The sequence below is a fragment of the Melospiza melodia genome, chromosome Z (genome assembly GCF_035770615.1).
Source record: "Melospiza melodia melodia isolate bMelMel2 chromosome Z, bMelMel2.pri, whole genome shotgun sequence".
Taxonomy (NCBI): domain Eukaryota; kingdom Metazoa; phylum Chordata; class Aves; order Passeriformes; family Passerellidae; genus Melospiza; species Melospiza melodia.
Window position 1 is genome coordinate 17,360,778 of NC_086226.1, and position 20,472 is coordinate 17,381,249.

At 38.4% G+C, this 20,472-nt stretch overlaps 1 protein-coding gene across 1 annotated transcript in view; it reads left to right on the forward strand.

Moving 5' to 3' along the window:
• Positions 1–20,097, forward strand: part of MCTP1 (multiple C2 and transmembrane domain containing 1) — a 216,462-nt gene extending 196,365 nt beyond the window's left edge. The window contains exons 18-21 of the mRNA XM_063180010.1: positions 10,696–10,805; positions 13,568–13,677; positions 17,059–17,156; positions 18,203–20,097. Of these exons, the coding sequence (XP_063036080.1) occupies positions 10,696–10,805; positions 13,568–13,677; positions 17,059–17,156; positions 18,203–18,274 (390 nt within the window). The 3' untranslated portion in view covers positions 18,275–20,097. The remainder of the gene's footprint in view (positions 1–10,695; positions 10,806–13,567; positions 13,678–17,058; positions 17,157–18,202) is intronic.
• The last annotated feature ends 375 nt before the right edge of the window (positions 20,098–20,472 follow it).

Here is a 20,472-nt window from a genome sequence, read left to right on the forward strand (position 1 = left end):
CAAGTCAGCAAATCTTATTATTCAATTTTAGAAGGAAATTCACTTTAAGTCACTGAAGACAAGCTAGTAGCTTTTTCTACATGTTTTATTGTGAAGTAACATCCATGCAGTTCACAGTGAAAGCCTTTCCCTAAGCTACAAATATTTGTTCTTCTGGGAAAAAATAGACATTTGAGCAAATAAATGCCTTTGAGCTACTCTTTTTCTTTCTGATATTGTAGTCTGCAGTACATCATGAATGTGAGCGCCTCTCACAGTTTTTAGTCAGAGTGTGATTTATTGTGGTCCAACATAAATATGTACATTTTTAGTTCTGAGAAATTAGCATGCTGAAGCATATTTAAAATGAATGTAGAAGAGACTATTGTAATGGGCAGATATTAAAATAACATTGTTACAAATTACCTTTTGGTTTGGTTTTTGCATATTCATTATACCACCACCATCTTCACTACATGGCTCAGATTTAGATCTTTTCTAAAATGTCAGTAATTCCTAACAAATTAAAGGGGTGGGATTTGGTTTGTGGTTTTGGGGTTTTTTTCCGTCGTATGGTTTTTTGTGTGTCTGTTGGGGATTTTTGGGGGGCTTTCTTGGGTTTTTGTGGAGTTTCTTTGTTGGGTTGGGGTTTTTGTGTCATTATTTTGGGGTTTTTTATTTTGTTTTGCTTTGGGGGTATTTTTTCTAATTTCAGTGAAGTAAGCATAGAAAGAAAATGGGCAATGGAGTGCTTTCAGGTTGTTCTCAAGATTTTCTTAAACTATATGCTAGAATTCTTGATTCACTCATCATTCCCAGCCCACTGTACATTCCTAGGGTTATTTTCTAGATGCTGCTGTTTTCTTCCATTTTATATTGCTTAGCCTCAAATGCCAAACTATTTTTCTTCACTATGTAATTTTCCAAAAGCAGAGTTGGAACATTTATCCAGGGGAATCATGTAAAAAAGGAGTGTGTTTGAATGGCTTGTTTTCTTTCTTTCATCAATTTATCAGCTTGATACATTCCTTAGATAACTCTGCCTGCTGTTTGAAATGTGTATTTATATATCCACTGTCTTTAGAACATCATGTAATCTTTCCTGCTCTAGACATTGTAGGATTTCTTCTGAGCTAAAATAACAGAGCCAATGATTATGATAATGTAATTTTTCTTTTTGATTTTGAATATTCATGGTTGTTCTGACCATCTTTTCAATCCCAAAGAGCCTTCAAGATGACTTACTTATGCATTCAACTCATAAAAACAATGCCAGCCAGATTTCACATACTACTATTTTTGTCTTCATGTTTGGAATTAAGTATTGAGGATAATCTACACTTGCTGGTTTAGCTGAGCTACAGTATGGTATTTTTCTTTTCCAGATCATATTCCTAATGATTGACCACTTGACAACAATCAAGTGTTTAAGATTCTAGAGTTTGTTCTTCAGACAAACTCTAGAACTGGTGTAGGCCATCTGTGCTCTGTTGACCTCAGAATATGAAGCAATATGTAGCCACTAAGAATTTTATCTCTCTGTGCAGTTGCTCTTTACAAATAGTGTCCCCAGGAAAATGGTTTTGTTTGTTTTTTTCCCCATAGCAACATGCCATTGAGTTAAATCACTGAAATCTAAAACAGACATTAAAAAGTTTGGATTAGTTGTTCCGAAGAAGCACTGTTTGGGCAGTATGTACCAACAGTAAAGACATTTCTGTAGTTCTCTGCTCAGCAGTCTGCTTGACCAGCCCTGGCAATTTCATACCATACTGTGCTAGTTAGGTAAGGAAGTTTCAGGGAATGTCTTGTGATTTCTGTGAACCAAAAACATGAGCAGTCCAAGATGTGATCACATGAATTTTGAAATACAAAATTACTTTTTTCTGTGTTTGATATAAAGATGTTGTCAATATGGGGAGTCTGAGAGAGAAACAACAGAGCTGTTTGTTTAGGTGCATGGCACATTAGGAGTTCTAAGATCACAATATCTTGTCAACACAGGATTGGAAAACTTCCAGAGACAGTCAATCTAAATCTGCAGAGTCTGATGCAGAGTGTCCTAGCCCAGTGTGGAGGTCATCTTGAATAGTCAGTTTTGTCCTTGGTGCAAAAGCACATTTAACATTGTAATATTTACAAGGAGAAAATGAAAATTGCTTTCTACATACACTAAAATATCAAATTAACTTTTACTTCTGCTACATCCAAGAAACTGTATTTCAGAATTGTAACTGAAATTTTAGATTACTAACTCCAGCAGTACTGTTGCATATCAATTCCCTGCATATCAGTTAGTGACACGTGTGTAGGCCCTTACTGAAAGATAAATTTTCAGGCTAGTTTTAACTTTCAGAACAGAGTACTGTATTATTTTGATGATTATTTTTTATTATCTTATAGATAATGAGTGGACAACAAAAATGTATGTGTGCTATTTAGATAAGCAATGATTACAGATTATCCCAACGATTCAGATGTTTTGCTAAGCTCAGTCTTTCAGCATTCCTTTTCTGGTTTCTTTGCCTATTTCTTTCATCCCTACCTGCATGCAGAATTTTTATGCTAGCTGGTAGGTCTTGTTTTCATTGCAGCATTCTTCCAGGCTCTTGCATATCAAGATTCTTCTTATTTAAAATAACTGTTTCCAATAAAACTAGCAGGCTCTTTCCTTACGTTTTGAGGGTTATTAGACCCTTGAGATTTAACTTTTGTGTCTATCATCCCTCTTATTTGTATAACAGAACTTAAAGAGCTGCATTAATGACCACCTTATTAATTGCAGTTTTCATTCAGCATAGGGTAAACATTAGAACCACTAGAAATTACAAATTCAACTGTAAAATCATGGCCAAAGTTTGTTCTTTAGTAGAATACCAGGACTGTATTCTGACTAAATTAACTATTGCAAACAGCTGATGCACAATATACCATGATTTCTGTGTTTGCCTCTTTTGGATTGCATTGATGTGGCTGAGTACAAAAGAAGTATCAATGAGATCACTGTCAAGCTCCAGTGCTGTTCTGACTCACATAAGATATTCTGTCTTCCCTTCTTTAAGCATAGTCAAAGGGGTGAAGAAAAAGACATCCAAAAGAAGAATTTCAGGTACTTAAAACATTGACCTAAAGCACATTCATTGAGTGTATCCCCCAGTGCTCAACCCTACAGCGCCTTAGTTTTATGAGTTTCCTTCCAAAACAAGGCAAAGAAAAGCAAAACAAAATTTGTGCCTTTTGTTGGCTTTTTGCTCCTGAATCTATCACCATGAACAAACAAGGTTTCACCCTTTTCAAGTAATATATTTGCTTAGAGTATATATTAAATAAATACTTCATAAAGGTTATGAGTCAGTCTCATATTAGTCAGAAAGGTATCATGAAACGAAAATTATATTTTTTTTTTCTCCCCACTGGATGGCCCTTTGGTGGAATTGCATGTTGCTCTATAAACTGGCTCTATTGCCTCCATGTTTCTGCCTTTTATCTGGAGTGCTGTCCTTACACTATTCAAATGTGCAGTGAAGGAGAGATCAGGAAGGAACATGTTTTAAAAAAAGCACTGGGCAACACTGGGTAATGTTATAAGAAGAAAGAGAAAATAAAGAGTACTAGTCAAAAATCTCAATTTAAACATAATTTACATAATTGCCATTACGGTGTTATTTCTTTGCTCTGGAAAGTTTGCAATATCTTCTTTTTCTTTAGAATTATTACTGTAGCTTTTGACATATTTCCCCCCAATTTTAAATTTATCTTCTAGCTCTGCAGTAGTCCATGAAAAAAATTTAATTCATTACATAGGTGGTACTGCCAAAAAGTCACAGAAGGTTCAAAATTATTTTTATCAACTCTCAGTGTAATGTTTGAGAAGAACAGACTGTTGTAATATTCAGACAAAATCACAGAATTCTCAGGGTTGGAAGGCACCTCTGGAGATATCTATCCCAACCCCACAGCTAAGAGCACGTTATTCATGCTCATAGGCGTGTCTTCATAAACAGTGAGTCTGTCCCAATCTGGAAATGGGTCCTAAGCTGCAGACACAGGGAGGGCAGAATTCCAAAATGAGACCCCAAGTGAGATTAAGACACAAAGGAGGTCAAATGTTGATAATCAAAATTATAATACACATTTACTCACTATCAAAGTAAGAGCAAGAAAGAAAACAGAAAAGTAGGAAAAAGCAAAGAAAGGTAGGTAATTACCACCAAGAATCTGTGGCATCCTGTGAAGATCCTCCTTCCTTTGTCTGTTGGTGAGGAGGGCTCTGACAAACTTGCTGTGCACTCACTTATATAGAGGCTAAGAGGTGCTTTTTGGCAGCAGCTGGGCAGCTCCACTCCAGCTTGGGACCATGGACACGGTATTCACGGGATATTCCCGTGATAGGTGATAGTTAGCTGGCCCTGCACTTCACTTACCTTTAACAGCAGGGCCAGCAGCATTCCCTGCCACTGTCAAAGCTCATGGCCCCTTATCACACCAGGTCTTCAACTGCAGATCTTATCAAAGGCTGGGCAATGGTGAAAAAAGTCTGTTTAACAGTCCTTTACTGAGTCTTCAGTATTGTCTTCCACATGTTTATATCATTTCTGTTGTTCCTATTGTCTGCTATTTTAAATATGGACTCTCACTAGTCAATAACGTTTTTTGGCTTCTATATTTAATAATCATGACCACAAATGTAATTTCTCTCTGTAAAACTCTACTCTTCATTATTATGTGGTTTTCTCCGTATCTTATAATCCTCAGCCTGATTTCCAATTAGGCATGAGCCTAATTTTCAGACCTCATCACTGTGCACACATAAAGACATGTGCTAGCACAAAGATTTTTCAGATGATATATTGAGCATTTGTAGACAGCTGATAGTATCTGAAAAATGTGGTCACTTAAGGTGTGGTGCCCAGTAATACGGGTGAAGTTCAGGACCCAAGTTTAAAAACTCATTTCTGGTTGTCTACCTCAGATTTGATGTCTGAGGTGAAATGGTGCCAGTGCTTTAAGGAAATCTGTTCCTACTGGTCCTTTTCAGAGTGGAAGGAGTACCAAGCAGGTTTTCTATTTTGCTGATGCTGAAAAGAGAAGATATGCAGGTACCTGTCTGCTGGACATGCTATGTGTCACTATTTGAAATAGGTGAAAATCTCAAGAGTTACAATCTGTTTTACTGAAAGGGTGGGGACTTCTGAATCATTAAGGTTCTGTTCAGAAGGTTTAATATCTCCAAGAGTCTTCCCATACCTTTTCAATTCAAGAATTGGGAAGAATAATGTGGTTAAGCTGCTCTGTTAGTGATAGCCTGCAAGGGGGAAAGACAGTTAAAATAACCTGACTCTCTCAGCTCATTATAGGATGTAATGAGGAGGCCAGTCTCGAGTCACATCATGCACCTCTCCAGATCCTGTAGACCATTCAGCTTTACCTCAAGACCTGCTTCCACAGTCAGCTTTAAGATAACAGTATCATCATGGTTGTCCGTCCTCCTTCTGTTTACCTGAGAATTTGATTGTAGCAATGGGTAACAAAGACACACAGACCTTCTTGCTTGCTCTGAAGAAGATTATTTATTGCAGCAAACCAAGCCTCTCTATGCTCTAAACTTAGCCAAGCCCAGCGTGCATTGGCTGCCTGGCACTGCGGTGTCACTGTTCATGTGTCCCTTTACCCAAGCAGCTCTCTGCAGCTCTGTGATCTGCAGTGTCCATGCCTTTCCCCGAGCAATCACTGCCCCACACACATAGCAACCACATGCCAGCCATGCAACCTGTTCCCTGGTTATAGGAATTGTTTTTCACCTCTCCACAAGTTGAACCTTTCCCAGAGTGCTTTGTGTTGCTCACCAGAAGTGAACAGGATTTCTGTCTCCCACATTTGAGAAAATAAAAACTTAACTGGGTGTCCATCACCAAATCTGTGGCCTTTTGATATTCAGGAGACTTTAGGGAGATCAAAGGCCTCCAGAGCTGAAACAGTATTGGCTTACTGTCTTCTTCTTTGTGGGCTTCACAGACAGCAGTGGTTAGGTTTTGGAAGGTAATTACTGAGGGGGGGTTTTGAGCAGTGGCCACACCAAAACCTGCTGGTCTGTATCTGTATGTTTTTCTGGGCAGTACTAATGACTCCTGCCAGTACAGGACTAATGCATTAACTACCAACTACTTCTGGGTCTGTTTCATCAGTCCACAAAGGAAGTCTGCCACAGTGTTAGCGCCCAGAGTCTCCTGCTGAGAGGTGATGTGGGGGCCTATTTATGGACTTTACTTTGGACACCAATTATTAGTTGAAATAATCTGAAGAGTTTTCTCACAGAAGCTTCTGTTTAAGCAATAGAGATTTTTTGGCTTGTTACTGCAAGTCAAAGATGATTAGAGGGGTTCTTCACTGATAGCAGAAGGGCTATACTTTTGCCTTTGCAGCCACAGGTGTCAGAGCCTAGAAAGGTTGATGTTCAAGGTGTTTTTGGATGCCCATGTGTAGGGGAAGGGGTCAGGCCTTGCCTGGTGGGGCAGTGAACTGCCCCACACTCCCCACTCTTAAGAGACAGTATCCTGCCCTTCAGCATTTCCTTTTTTTCTCAGAACTCTCTTCTTATGATCTGTGCCTTTCTCTCCAAATTAGAAGTTACTAGTAGGACAGTTATCCACCATAAAACATTCAGAGTTTTATTCTCTGTATTTAAAACTTTTTTTTTTCTTTTTTTTTTTTCACCATTTCTGACTTAAACCCATTACCTTTACCAGAGTATAATTTTGAGTCGGGCTTATTTATTTCTCTCACTTTCCCAGTCATTTGAAATGTTTGGTTTTCAAATGCACTTTCACTTGGAGAGGAGAGAGGTTTAGGATTACAGGTATAATCCTTTCCTAAATCAACCTGTTTTGTCATGGGGTTGGAAGAACAGTGTGTTGAATAAAAAGACTCACATAACATGGATTTTATTTAGGGATTTGTGTAAATTAGCTCGACATAGTTTAGAACTAGTAATTTACTTTGTTTTGGTTTGGTTTCACCAAAAGGAAAATACAGTTCTGGCTGAAAATCAGTATGTAAATGTTAAGTACTACTATTCAGCAAACAGCATATCAATCTTTAATTTCCAATTTACTGTGAAAGAGGAGTAGGACATCTTCTCAGACTTTACTTTGGGTTCATACCCTTTTTAAAATTCAGGTCATACTATCAGTATCAATTTGACTCTGCTTTCACAGTTTGTGAAAAGCTCTCATGGCTCACAACCATGCCCTAGCAAATCTCTTGCTTTTCAGATACCTTAAGCCTACTGCAAACAAATAAAACACACAAATGAAGTAGTAATAAAGCTTTGTATTAAGCTTTGTTAGCTTTGTATTATAAATTTTATCTACTATTTAAATGACAATTATGTCCAGAAAATTGGCAGTTGTAGTCATGCAAATGATGAAATTGATTCCAGTCAATTCCAGTCACGGCCCATATTCAAGGCCCCAGACCTCTCTTGCTGAGTCCCTTAAAGAGGCTTATGGGTTGGGTTTTTCTTTTACCCAGAGTTAGATGAGAAAAGAGAAATACCAACAAAATATTCCTCAAGAGTCAAAACAACAAAAATTTTACTGACAACTTCAGAAAATCAGGGAACTTTGGCAAAAGTTTAAAGCAACATTGAATCAACACAAAGCATTTCACAAAGCATTAATTTAGCACGCTCCAAGTCCATCCAACTTTACAAACTCCAACCCATTTGATTTTAAGTCACTTAGATCTCAAGAAGTAATTGGATGAAAAAGAACAAAGAGAAAGAGGAGATATAGAAAAGAACAAATATAACTACCACTGGTGGTTCCAGTGGTCAAGTGCTTGCCTCATGCTCTAGTGTGAGTACCCTTTGGCTTTCCTGGGCCCTTCCCCCAGGTGGGACATTGGTATCCACTCTGGGGCCGGGTTAGGGGCTCCAGGGGCAGGTTTGGAACATTTCATCTGCTGTGGCCCCTGCAGAGTACAGGCTCTGGGCGGTGGGGTGGATGGAGCAGCTCACCACCTCGCCAGGGCAAGGCTCGTCTTACCCCTTATCCCATTCATGCAACTGAAATGTTTCAAGCCACCAATTTCCTCCTGTCTCTCACACCATCTTTCTCTGGAAAGGAAATGCCAGCAGTGTTTGAAAAATTAATTATTAAGAACCTTGGTTTACTCTAGGTAGCTCATGTATTGTATTTGATAACATGGCATCTTGCTGGAAGAAAATAAGTGCAGTTTTTCCCTAGTCCACCTTATTTTTTACACAAATATTTGGAGCAGGAAATAAAAAACAGTTAATAGTTGTGGGACGTGTGGGAATAGTTGGAATAGTTTAAGCAAAGATGAACCATGATTTTTCTGACTGCCTCCTCTTTCCTATGCTGTTTTGTCTAATCATGCCTCAGAGAATGTCAAAAAATTTCCTTTAAGCTCAGAAGGTGCAGTGGGTTGGAAATAGTAATCCTTTCTCTCTCTCGTTCTGTCTTCATGGTATTTGTGGGAAGTGATTTAAAACTGATATATTTTTGATTGTCTGGTTCTGGCTAGGATTGTGTGAATTTTTGCAGTAGCCAGGAGGAGGAATGGCTAGAACCTAGAGGTTATTTTCTACCATCACTGATCATTGTTAGGGGCAGGAGAAAGGGATTCTCTTCCAGGAAGAGGGGTTCCTTTAGGTTGACTAAGTGTGGCACTGGCTTTGAGCCTGGCCATGGTGGTGTCAGCTAGGGGTGGGTCAGGCTCTATAGTGAGCATTTCACATGTAAATCACACTCTCTTCTGTACACTTTTGTTTTTGATATTGTCGCTGTTTTTGTTCATTTCCTTATCTCATTGCTGTTCCCAGTAAATCGTTTTTATCTCCATCACGATCTTTTGTGCCTCCAGTACTGGGTGGGGAGGGAGAGGGAGGGAGCATGCAGCAGCAGGATTTGGAAAGTCTCAGTGGGAGCACTAAATTGGAGAGTGCCATTCCTAAATCATGACATGAATAAAGGTACAATTTTATTGTGTAAGACACTTATAAATTAAAACAGCCTCACGACCTTTGAATGTAACACCACTTGAGTTCTGGATATGACACAGGTTTTGTTAGAGTGACATAGTTCTTTTTTCACACAAGTTAATTATAAACCAAAATGAATTTACATGGAGGGCAGAATCTCTTAAAACTGAAGAGGCAAGAGGCAATTTTCATATTTAGAAAGCAGAAAAATACCTGTATGGATTATTGTTCATTTCTGCTGTGCAAGGGAGCATCATACTTGTAAGTATGTGTTTTACATGAGGGAATAGAGCAGATGCCTATTTCCTGATGACAAATGAAGCACGCTGATATATGATGCACATCTTCAGAAGCTGTATACCTGAGGAGAATAATGGCGTCATTGCAAAGGCTTCAAGATTGCAGTAAAGATTAAGGAAATAACTTACATAAATGGCTCTGTGTTGCTGTGCAGCATTGGATCTAGTTGATATCAGTGGTTCTGATCCGTTACGGTCATTTTCAGAAAACAAAAATAATTCTTTGTGATATAATAATTATTACTCTTATGTGAAATATAAGGTCTTTCACTTTGCCTAAGGAACTGGTGGTTTTGCTCTGTCTGAAGTGCTTGGTTTATAAGTTACACTGAATCACTGAAAGTAGTTTTCTCATCTCTGTCTGTTTCTCTTGTGGTTGTTTTTTAGAAAACCTGTATTCTCTAACTAAATACTTTCAAACATCTTCACAGGTAATCTTGACAGCACCATTTTCAGTGAACCAGTGATGTTGAAACGATTAAATGATAATCTAATTTATTAAGATAGCAAAAATGTCAACAAGATGAGTGAACAGATATTCTGTCTGATAGTTACAGCATCAGGGGAAGAAAAGAAAAATTAAATGCAACATGTATTTCTTAGATGTTGAACTTTGGAGTCAATGACAGAGACTGTTGTATCATGTGGTTTGTGACTATAAAAAGTTGAACTTCATTAATGAAATATTGTTCTCAGAGTACAAAATTTTCTTTCCATTTCTTATTTTCAGAAAACAATAATCATGTTCACACTTGCTAGGGTAATACAGCAGCAACCCATTGGAAATGTTGAACAAAACCTTTTGTCTTATCTGTGGTCTGGAAAAAAATGAAGAGAAACTATTTTTTTCTCCATGGTGATACTTCATTTTAATCCCATTTAACACAGTATTGTTAGTGGATTTGATGCTGCAAACATGTTTAGATTTAGAGATAGATATTTGGGGGGAAAAGAACAGCTCTCTATAGGAGGTGAGTTTTCCTGGTTTCTTGCTCAATGCCTTCCACCAGAAATGTTTATTTTCCTCTGCTTACATCAGCTCAAGAACCAGCATTTCAATGAAACTGCCTTTATTCCACCTTATGACTCTTGTCACTTGAAAGAGCACACAATGTACAAGGTTGGCACCTTCAGCATGTTTAAAACCTTGAGACCTGGCTTATTCAAATATGTGTTTAGAAACTAATGCAGTGACAGACAAAATTGTGTGGAGCTCAGCATATATACTAAACCATTTGTGTTGCAATAAGCACTGTTTACAGGACAAGAAATGCTTTTCTTATTCCCAGGTTTTACCAATTCTTTTACATGAATCTGTAACACAGGACCTTTTGAAAATCAACTGATAGCAACAAAATCCTTTTCCTACAGTCAGAAATTCTTTTACTCAACTACTCCTATTCTTTTATTTAGGACAGTGAAAAGAAAGGATTTATGAATAGACTTTATGCCATCCAGGAGGTGTGTGTCACTGTCCAGAATATCCTAGATGAAATTGCTTCCTTTGGTGAAAGGATCAAGAAGTAAGTGCTGACACAGGTGCTGGATTGCTCTCCAATACTCTTTTAACATCTTTTTCATGCTGAGATATGTTAGATTTTTACTTACTTATTCCAGGGGAGTCCATCGTTCAAACTCACCTATATTTACTTTGCTCTGTGGAGGCCCTCACTCAGTGGAAATTCTCCTACATTAATTCTGGAGTTTAGAACTATATTAATTGGTTCAAAAATAAAAAGTAAGGGTTTTAAGTAAAAGAGAAAGAGCATGTTGTTGTGAGGTTGTTATTTACAAGCAATAGTAAAAAAATGCAATTTTGATAAAGGAAATAAGCAGAACTGAATAGGAGTTTCATATTTTAAGCGTGTAAATATGTTCCCTTGCTAGAAGTTTTATTTATTGGTCAGCAAAACATTTCCTTTAGAGTATTTGTAATTTGTAACACCTAATACATAATATATAAAAATTGCCAACAAATCTGGACATTAAAAAGAGAGGTTCTGAGAGTACTACAGGAAATGTATTGGTGTATTTCTGGCATGGTCAATGGACAGCAGCACAAAGTTTATTACTTGAGGTCAGACAGGTTCCAGAGAGACACCTTCCAGGTGTCAGCTGCAAAAAATGGAGAGGATTGACTTGGTGTTCTGCATCTCAAAAGTCAAGAGCATCTCACCACTACCCAATTTACTTTTGGAAGTGAATTTTAGGAAACCTATGCCTTGGGTGGAGGTTAGTCTGCAGGAATCCTGAGGATCATCTCTAAGGCTGTCCCGTTCAGTCTCGATGAAATGGACATTGCCATTTATTTGTTTAAGAACAAAGTTCCTAATAGCCTGGGAAAGTGTTCCCATAGGGACAATTCCAGGCAGGCTGTATTCACAGCAGGAGAGGCAGATGCAAGCATATTGTATCACACAAGTTCTCCAGTTAGAAAAATGAACCAGTCTCTGAAAAATGTCCTTTATCAAGAGGCTATTCATGGAAGTTGTCTTGATGATTAAGTAGTTCTAATTGTGCATTTTGGAGGTAGGGTTTGTTCTGTTATATACCAGATGAGAGCTACAGAATTTTGTAAACTGAGTGAGACTATAAATCTTTGTAATTTGTTCCTAAAACTATAATGAGAAACCTGTACTGAATGCTGTGTTAACACAGCCCATAAGGAGCTTTGCTAAGTGAGGAGCCAGTGCTCCCACACATCATGGTGTGTCTGTGATCATTGCACAAAGCCGAGTCACAGGAACATGAGCAGACCCTCAACCTTCTGTTCATCCCAAATGCCTACAGAAAAGGGGAAAAGAGCAGGTGTCCCCCGAGGATAAAGGGAGGCATCCTGCACTAAGTGACACTAACATAATGCTGGTGGAGACATGTCAAAATTGCCAAGGAAAAAAGAAGACAAATAAACACAGGAAGCCAGAGCTCATAATGAAAAATATGGCTTGCAATTCAGGTAATTGCAATTATTCGTCGAGAGAAGCCAAAATTATGTAATCACATTGATTGAGAATGTAGCTAGTAGTAATACTTTAAAGTGTATCATTAAACTATTTAGATTTAAAGCCACATTATCCTTCTGGATATATGTCATGCAACACTTTTGAGATGGCAGTGGCTTCACAGAACAAATATGCCAAGCCAGGCTCCCCTTAACCAGCTATGGGATGTATGTATAAAATTATCATCTGGTCTTCCTCTTCTTCAGTGAACACAGGAGCTGGAGACCCACAGCACCCTTTCCAATATCCATTAACTCACCCTCACACCTCAATTTTGCAAACTGTGGCAGAGTTTTATCAGAATAGAGTCTGGGACCCTTAGTGGAGACCCACAGCACCCTTTCCAATATCCATTAACTCACCCTCACACCTCAATTTTGCAAACTGTGGCAGAGTTTTATCAGAATAGAGTCTGGGACCCTTAGTGAGGATGTTTTTATCTGTGACTTTTTTTGGAAATGTAATATCCTGGAACTCTGATGGGATCCCAGAAATTCTCTTCCTTTATTCATAGAAAAATAACCTTTACTTATTTCAAGGTTGTTTGAATATTTTTTTTTTTCTTTTGACATCCAGGGGGTTTTTCTTCCCTCAGCCACTGCTGTTGCATTATCCCTGTCTTCATGACTAAATTTTCTACCCCCTCTTTTTTTCCCCCCTAGCCCTCTCCTTGTGCACATGGATGAGTCTCCACCTTTGCATAGCCATGCGCTTGCCTTTTCTTTTTCCCCCAGAGCTGGAAAGCACCTGGCTGAGGAGTGCCCCTGTACCTCAGACAGAGGGTTATGTCCCTGTTCAGCCTTTACTCCTTGTGCTATCCTTAAAGTGGAAGAGAGAGCAGATAAAACAAGAAAGCCTTAGCAGTAGTTATTACAACTGTTGTATCCTATTCTACCATGGTGTTGAGAAGGGAATGGAGATTGCCTGTGCGAGTACATTTGGAGAGTAAGGAGCTCTGTGGGTTTTTCCTGGGGCTGAAAATGGGGTTAGGCACTGAGATTTCCAAAAAGCAGAGCAGTGATTCCCCTGGCAGATGTGCACTGCTGGGCCGGGAGAGGTGAAACTCAGCAGGCAAGTGGGCAAAGCTAGGACCTCCTTTCATTTCTGCTGACACTGGATCCAAGCCCAGGCTTTCCCTGATGAATGGCAAATGCATCCATGCTTTCATTAGTAGACTCAGTTTGTTCTTTCTGATGGAAACTGACACTTCTCCCACTGTCCTTTCCTCTTTTATTGGCTTTGTTGGCCTACCTCAGTTCTGACTTTTGTTAATTTTTCTTTAGTACATTCAACTGGACTGTCCCATTCCTGAGCTGGCTGGCAATTGTTGCCCTCTCTGTGTTCACCATCATCCTGTATTTCATTCCACTGAGATACATTGTCCTTGTCTGGGGTAAGTAAAGCCCTTTTAAACTGTCTGTATTGCTTTAAAAACCTGGTTTTTAATGGATGACTTACACTGACACTACTTTTTGGTATTTATGGTCATGAAGCTACCCTATAATGGAATTAGGCATGTTAGTTAACAGCAACAGTGTACATATTTAGGCCCACCTGCAAAATGCATTTTTCTTGGCTGACATTTTAGACTTAATCATACTATAAACATTTAGCCATGAGGATTCTTCGTATATCAAAGTGTAGCTTTGTCTAGATATTACTCTGATTTATTTTCACCACTTACACACAATCAGAGGCATTTCAATCTATATAGTGCTTTAGGACAATACGCCTTTTTTACTGCAGTGCTTTATCTTGTGTAAGTGTATGCAAACATAGCAGCAAGAAACCTGTTTAAGAGGTCACCTTTAGTTAGACAGAAAGGAATACATGGTATTTGGCTGGTTGATAATGAACAGAAACTCTGGGCATGTAGGGGGATGGAATTATGATTGATCCAAGCTTTCACTAGTTGTGCTTATATCTATTCTTTATACTGATTTTAAAAAGCTACTGTTACCACATCTGTTGTAAATAATGCTCCAGGTTTTCATTTGTATATCTTTTCATACTTCTTACACCACCAGCTGCTGTAGCCAGTAACACAGACTTATGAAGAGCACAGTGGCCAGATTTTCTTTCTGAAGAATACCAGTCACTCTTTTGTGAAAAAGTTTGGAATTCAGGAGACAGCATAAAATCATTGAACTGACTCCAAAGAATTTTTTTTTGTTTATCAGTCAGTATTAGTAATTTTCTTAGAATGTTTTCCCAAATTATCGTAGCTGAAACAATAAAGAAGATATGAACAAAAGTATTTCTACAGAATGAACAAAAGCAAGCATATGGGCTTCCTTTCTTTTCCTTCTTTGACTTTTACTTCTTCCCCCATACCATGCATCACTTAAGTGTAACCCAGACTCTTAGTTTGTTCTCAAAATTTCATTTCTTCTAGCATGCACACAGGAAGTTCAAAGTATTTGTCTGTCATTTTTCAGACAGGTCTGACATCTTGCTTTTTTACATCAGGTTTGGTACAATAATCTGAGATTATAATACCCCTCCAAGATCCACATAACTGTAGAGCCAGAACTGTTCTTTGAAAAGCTCATGACTCATACCCCTGGAAGTGTCACACTCCCACAGAAATATTTCTGTTTCAGATAAGGCAGAGTTTCAACTCCCAAGGCTCCCAAACCATGGATGAATAGTGTAAGCACAAATTATTATAAATGCACCTTGCACTCTCTGCATCTCTTCTCTCCCTGCCTTCAAGTTACATAGGCTACAGATATATAACTTCAAGCCCCTTGGTTCACTAGAGGTGTTGACTCCACATTTTCTCCTGCATTTCAGTTCAGGTGACTTCTTACTCAGAAAGTGTATGTTGATCCCTTCTTTAGGAATCTTTTTCTCTTGCATCATGGCAGGAGACCAGACAGGTACTGCACAGGTGCAGGTCCCACAATCCAGACCTCCTCAGGGTGAAATGAATTCTCACAGAGCCCTGTTATGCTGAGAACAGCTTTGAGCATCTGTTCCTTCAAAAATCGCAGTATTCCAAACACCTACCTGTTTTCTCCATCACTGCATGTTTCTAGCTTCTCCTGTGTATATTTCTTCAACCTATTCATCCATCCTGCCTGTGGGAAGCCATTTGATTTCTCTTTTCTGACTTACTTCCATAGGAATGTTTGAGCTGGTCTCTAGCAGCATCTGTCAATTTTGTTCTTTGGAAGGCAGAGTTTTTAAATTAAAATTTCTTCATATTACATGTCATCTTTGGTATAGCTGTCTTTCTTCTGTGCATCCATAGGGTCTGCTCCTTTCAGCCTGCCCTAGCAAGAAATTCTCCATCCTTTCCTGGCTGTGTCTCTCCCAGTGGAGACTACCGGTCCTCGAAGATGTGGTGTATTAGGTGGGGTGTAGCAGAAACCACCTCTCCATCCTAATCCCATTTGATGAAGTGCTGAATCCTGGTAACAGCTACAGCTGTTAACGTGGAAAAACTGAAATTATTTTAATCTGAAAATTTTCAAACTGTTGGAAAAGACCAGTCTCCTTGTTCTATTCTACTTCTCCTGTAGCGTCTCCTCTCATCTGTGCAGCACTTTTCCTTTCTTGAGGTTTCACATGTTGACTGGTATTTTTCTTTATCAGGTGTGATAAAGTGAGATCAAACCACCAGAACTCACCCATGAGTGGTCCAGTGGCCATGTGCAATGAACAGTGATGTTGAACCTTAAATTTGCAGTCACTTCCTGATGCAAAACCTCTTCTTAAACAAAGGTGTCTGAAGGTCAGATGTTCCTTCTGGACACTCACTATCAAACACCATATAAAGGGAGGGCAGCATCTCCTATCTGCACTGCAGAACTGAGGATTCTAGCAGTGGGATGCTGTGGGAGTTGTCAACACTGAATCTTGCATGCCCTGTCCAAAGGCTTTATATCCTTGCTAAAGCTTTCTGAAAAGTCTGGGCAACAAAGACTTTGTGGAACATAAACTATGTAATCTTATATCTGATAGAGCCTGGATAAATTACATAGAAAGGCATATTTTTAATAATGTCCTGGCTTTCTCCTGCTCACATGAGAGTCAATGCAGTTTGCACTGTTCCTGTCCATGTTTTAGACATGTGTTCCCAGAGCCCACAGACCAGGTACTCAAAGTCTATGAATCTGACTCAGTATGTAATTAAGAAAACATATCTAATTTAAAAGCCTGCTTCCTGATTATTTTGAGGATGATTTTTCTTGGTGCTTCTGAATACTAATTCTCAATAGGCATTATAAGACCATGATGTCTAAAGGAGACATATCCTCTCTCCTCTGCACTGCCATCAGCTTGTCTCTATCTGTCATTCTCACACAGAGGTTTGTGCAAACTCCTCTAAAGCTTTCATATGATGCAGACTTCATGCTTCCCATATGTTTCATTGTCCTTAGCATGAAAAATACTTTCTTTGAATATTCTGAATCTTATATGAATCTTGTGTCCTCCAATTCTGCTCATCCTCTCTGTTTCAGAAATTAAGTACTTTTTATGCCTCTGCTTTTCCCAACTTCCTCATAATAATCACAGTTTCTGTGACTTTCCAAAAAAATATATTGAAGGAATTTGAAAATGTCCCTAGAACTTTCGCATTTTGAAACAGGGAACCACAGAAGCAGTCCAACCTTTGGAGCCCAAGTTTACAATTCATACATTCATTCGGTGCTACTGTCAGGATTCAGAATGAATCCTAAAATCTATTTTAAAACTTTGACAAAAATTTGTATCTTTTGATGTCATATATCTTATGATAGTAACATTTGAACTTTCACTTTTGCAGGCATCAATAAATTTACAAAGAAGATTCGAAATCCATATGCAATTGATAACAACGAGCTACTTGACTTTCTGTCCAGAGTCCCTTCTGATGTGCAAGTGGTGTGTATAATAATTTTATTTTATTTTATCATTTTTAAAGCAGTTATTTTGATTTACTGTTATATTCTTCGGCAGAAAGAAACTGCAAACTCAAGCTGAGGATAGTCCATTAACCAGAAGGAGGCTGCTAGATCTTTATCCAATGAGAAAAAAGTTCCAGCATTGGTTGTGCCTCTTAGGATCCTTGGAAAAAATCAGTAGAAGGACAAGTATTTGTGAGATGGTAGCTAGAGCTTGTATTAAGCAGCATCCAGCATGATGTGAATCTGATTGGGATAAGGCACTGTATAGGTAACACTGCAGCTGTGGCTCTCAGAAGGCAGAGAAGGAGCAGGAAGGTCAAATAATGGAAGAGGCAGACAGACAGCATTGCTCAGCACTCTGAGAACACTTTGGCCTTCCAAGGGGTAAAAGCTTTTGCTGCGAATACAGTTCCACTGGGCTCATAAATTCCTTTCAAAAAAAAATCCCAAAAAAAGCTGGTTATGAGTTACAAGCTTTTATGATGCAGTACACAATCCCCAGAGAGCATGCAAGATTTAAGATAGTATCAAGCACATAAATCACATCCGGTGTCACGAAGATTATAGGCTTCCCATATTTCTAGTTTCAGTTCAGAGCTGGTATTAGGTAGGAGATACAGGTGCAAACACTCTCTCTGAATCTGATACCCTCTGTGGTAGGCATTTAGAAATAACCAAGCTTTTGAGAAACATTATGAAGAATGGTGTGCAATATGGTCAAGATGATAATGTTTATTGTCTGCTAGAGCTCATGGAGGAAACAGAAAAACCCTAGTCTTTTCTAAGTTTACATCAGCATGCAGTGTTATTTCCTGGTAGGATATTCCTAGTGTTGGTTTTCCTTCTTATTCTAGATCTGTCATTCTGGTGTTGGTGAATCACATCTGCAAATCCTGTGTTGTTTTTAGGGGAAAATCTTCTTTTTTTTAACCTTTTATCCCCTGACAGAAAAAAAGGGTATCTTTATTTTTTCCTAACAAGTGCCACCTGACAACTTTCTTTCTGAACTTTGTGTTTAAACAGATGCAGTACCATGAACTGAAACAAGATCCCACTCACAGCCCAAGCAAGAGAAAGAAAAACAATCTTGCCTAGCCGACTTCATGTGTTGAGGAGACCAGCATCTGCCAGGGGAAGATAAAAGAGCAAGCCTAAGAAGCGTTTCCTTTCTCTAAGATTTTTATTTATCTTGCCTTTTTATCTATTGGGGAGATTTTGTAACAGTAGTAAAAGGTGGAAAATGATTTCTCATGGAAAATCTATTTCTCATTGTAAAGACATTTGTTTCAAGTAGGGTTTTTGTCATTTTAAAGCCTTGTTAGAAATAATATAACACATTAAATGAGTCAATCTAAAATGGAGAATATATATTGCTACTTGGTGGTCAAAGATACATGAGATAGTAAAATCATGCTAACTAAATCTACAAAACACTAAATCTGACTCAGAAATTTCTCATATTTTATTTGTGAGCCTTCATATTTTTATCCAGTTAGTCATCATCACAATTTTCTATGTTTTATATATTGCAAGAGAAATGCAATGTAGTGGAGCCTACTGCACTTATGTTTTAGTAGATTTTTTTAAATTTCAGACCCTGATGTTAACTTCTGGTGCAACATTTTTCTATGTGGTAGGGCTGCTTATAAGACAGTGAGAAACGCCAAGTGCAAATCTCTTTGTGGAGCTCCCAAAAGCAGTTCCTGCTGTCTTTATCATTCCATTGTAAGACCTAAAAATCTCTGTTTCAAAATACTGCCAGGTTTGTAACTGATTGCCTGTCATATTTTTCTACATGTACCAGTAGTCTTCATTTGTACTACATAGCTTAGCTCTAATGGGTAAAATTAATTCCATACTGCTTTGGGTGTCATGCTATGAACACGTTTTTGTGCACATAACTATTTTAATATTGATATCTTGCAGAAAAGGTTTTTCATTCAAATCACAAGATCATATTAATATGCTTTATGGTATAACATTGCCTGTTACCAATGTGAAATACCGTGTAGAGGAAAAAAAATGAAGTTATGGTAAAACTGATACACCAGGGTTTTTTCCTTAGTTAATAATGTCGGTTCTTCTGATACAATCTTTCCCTACTGCATGGAAACTGCATTATCTTATAAATTACATGGAACATAGATGAGAAACATTTACATTTCAAATGTCTTAGTGGCCACTGCATAACGAGTACTTGGGGATATATTCTGGTAGCTGCATGCAGACTTCCACACTCAGCTCCCCACATAGTGAGCAGAGACTCATTCCTGAGGGACTACCTGTGCACAGCTCCTCATTATTAGTTCCCAGTGACATTAAAGGGGATTTTTTGCCCAGGGGAGAATGACAGGACTGCATCCTCAAGGGGGGCTGTGGTCCTCTGTGGATTACCTCTCACTGGTTGCAATTGCAGATAAAGTTATATTGCACTACTCTAAAAATACTTTTTGAAAAGTCTATTTAGAAATACTTTGCAAGCACATGTGAATATGTATTTGTCCAAAGAAATACGTGTTAGTTGCATTGCTGATGAAGGATCATCCTGGATTTCCTTGTTTTGCAGATAAGATGATAGCCAAGTTCGTATGTGACAGTTACTTTGATCCTTCTGTTTGTATATTTAAAAGAATGCCAATCAAATGAATGGTCTGTAGAAAGCCATGGACTTAAACAAGCTCTTGTTACATCATGACTTTGAAAGAGTTTAACTTTGCAGCTTGTGTAACCTTTTGGCTGTATCCTACCTGAAGAGCAACATGCTATTGGTGAAATCAAAGGCACTGGTCGGCCTATTTTGTTTTAAAAAAACAAATTTGTGATCAATTAACAAGATGTGAATGTTTGTTGCCTGTTGTCAGTTTTGCACATTTCTTTAATACACTGCAAGCCTTGTACCTTCTTAACGTTGCCCACCAGCCTGCGTGTGATTTCTTGTTGTCTTTCTTTTTGTACACAATTTCAAATGTCTGCTTTGGTGGTAATATCTGAGCTGGTTATGCATGTTTCCAGAATTAAACACACTTCTAAGCATCACTCTATTAGATATTCTTAAGCCTCTGTCTTTGAAATCCTATGTTGTCATTTTTCCATGAGTGCTGTGATGGGCAAGGGAATTTCCTTGGACAGGATTTTAGTATTTTAAGTTCCCTAACATGCAGGGATGGGGTCGGGGGGAAGGGAGACAACAAACATCTGTTGAAAAATGGTGAACTCCTTTTAAATGCCTCAGTCACTCAAAATTGATCTCACTGAAAATATAACACACAGAGGCAAGGCTAAGAATGCTTATT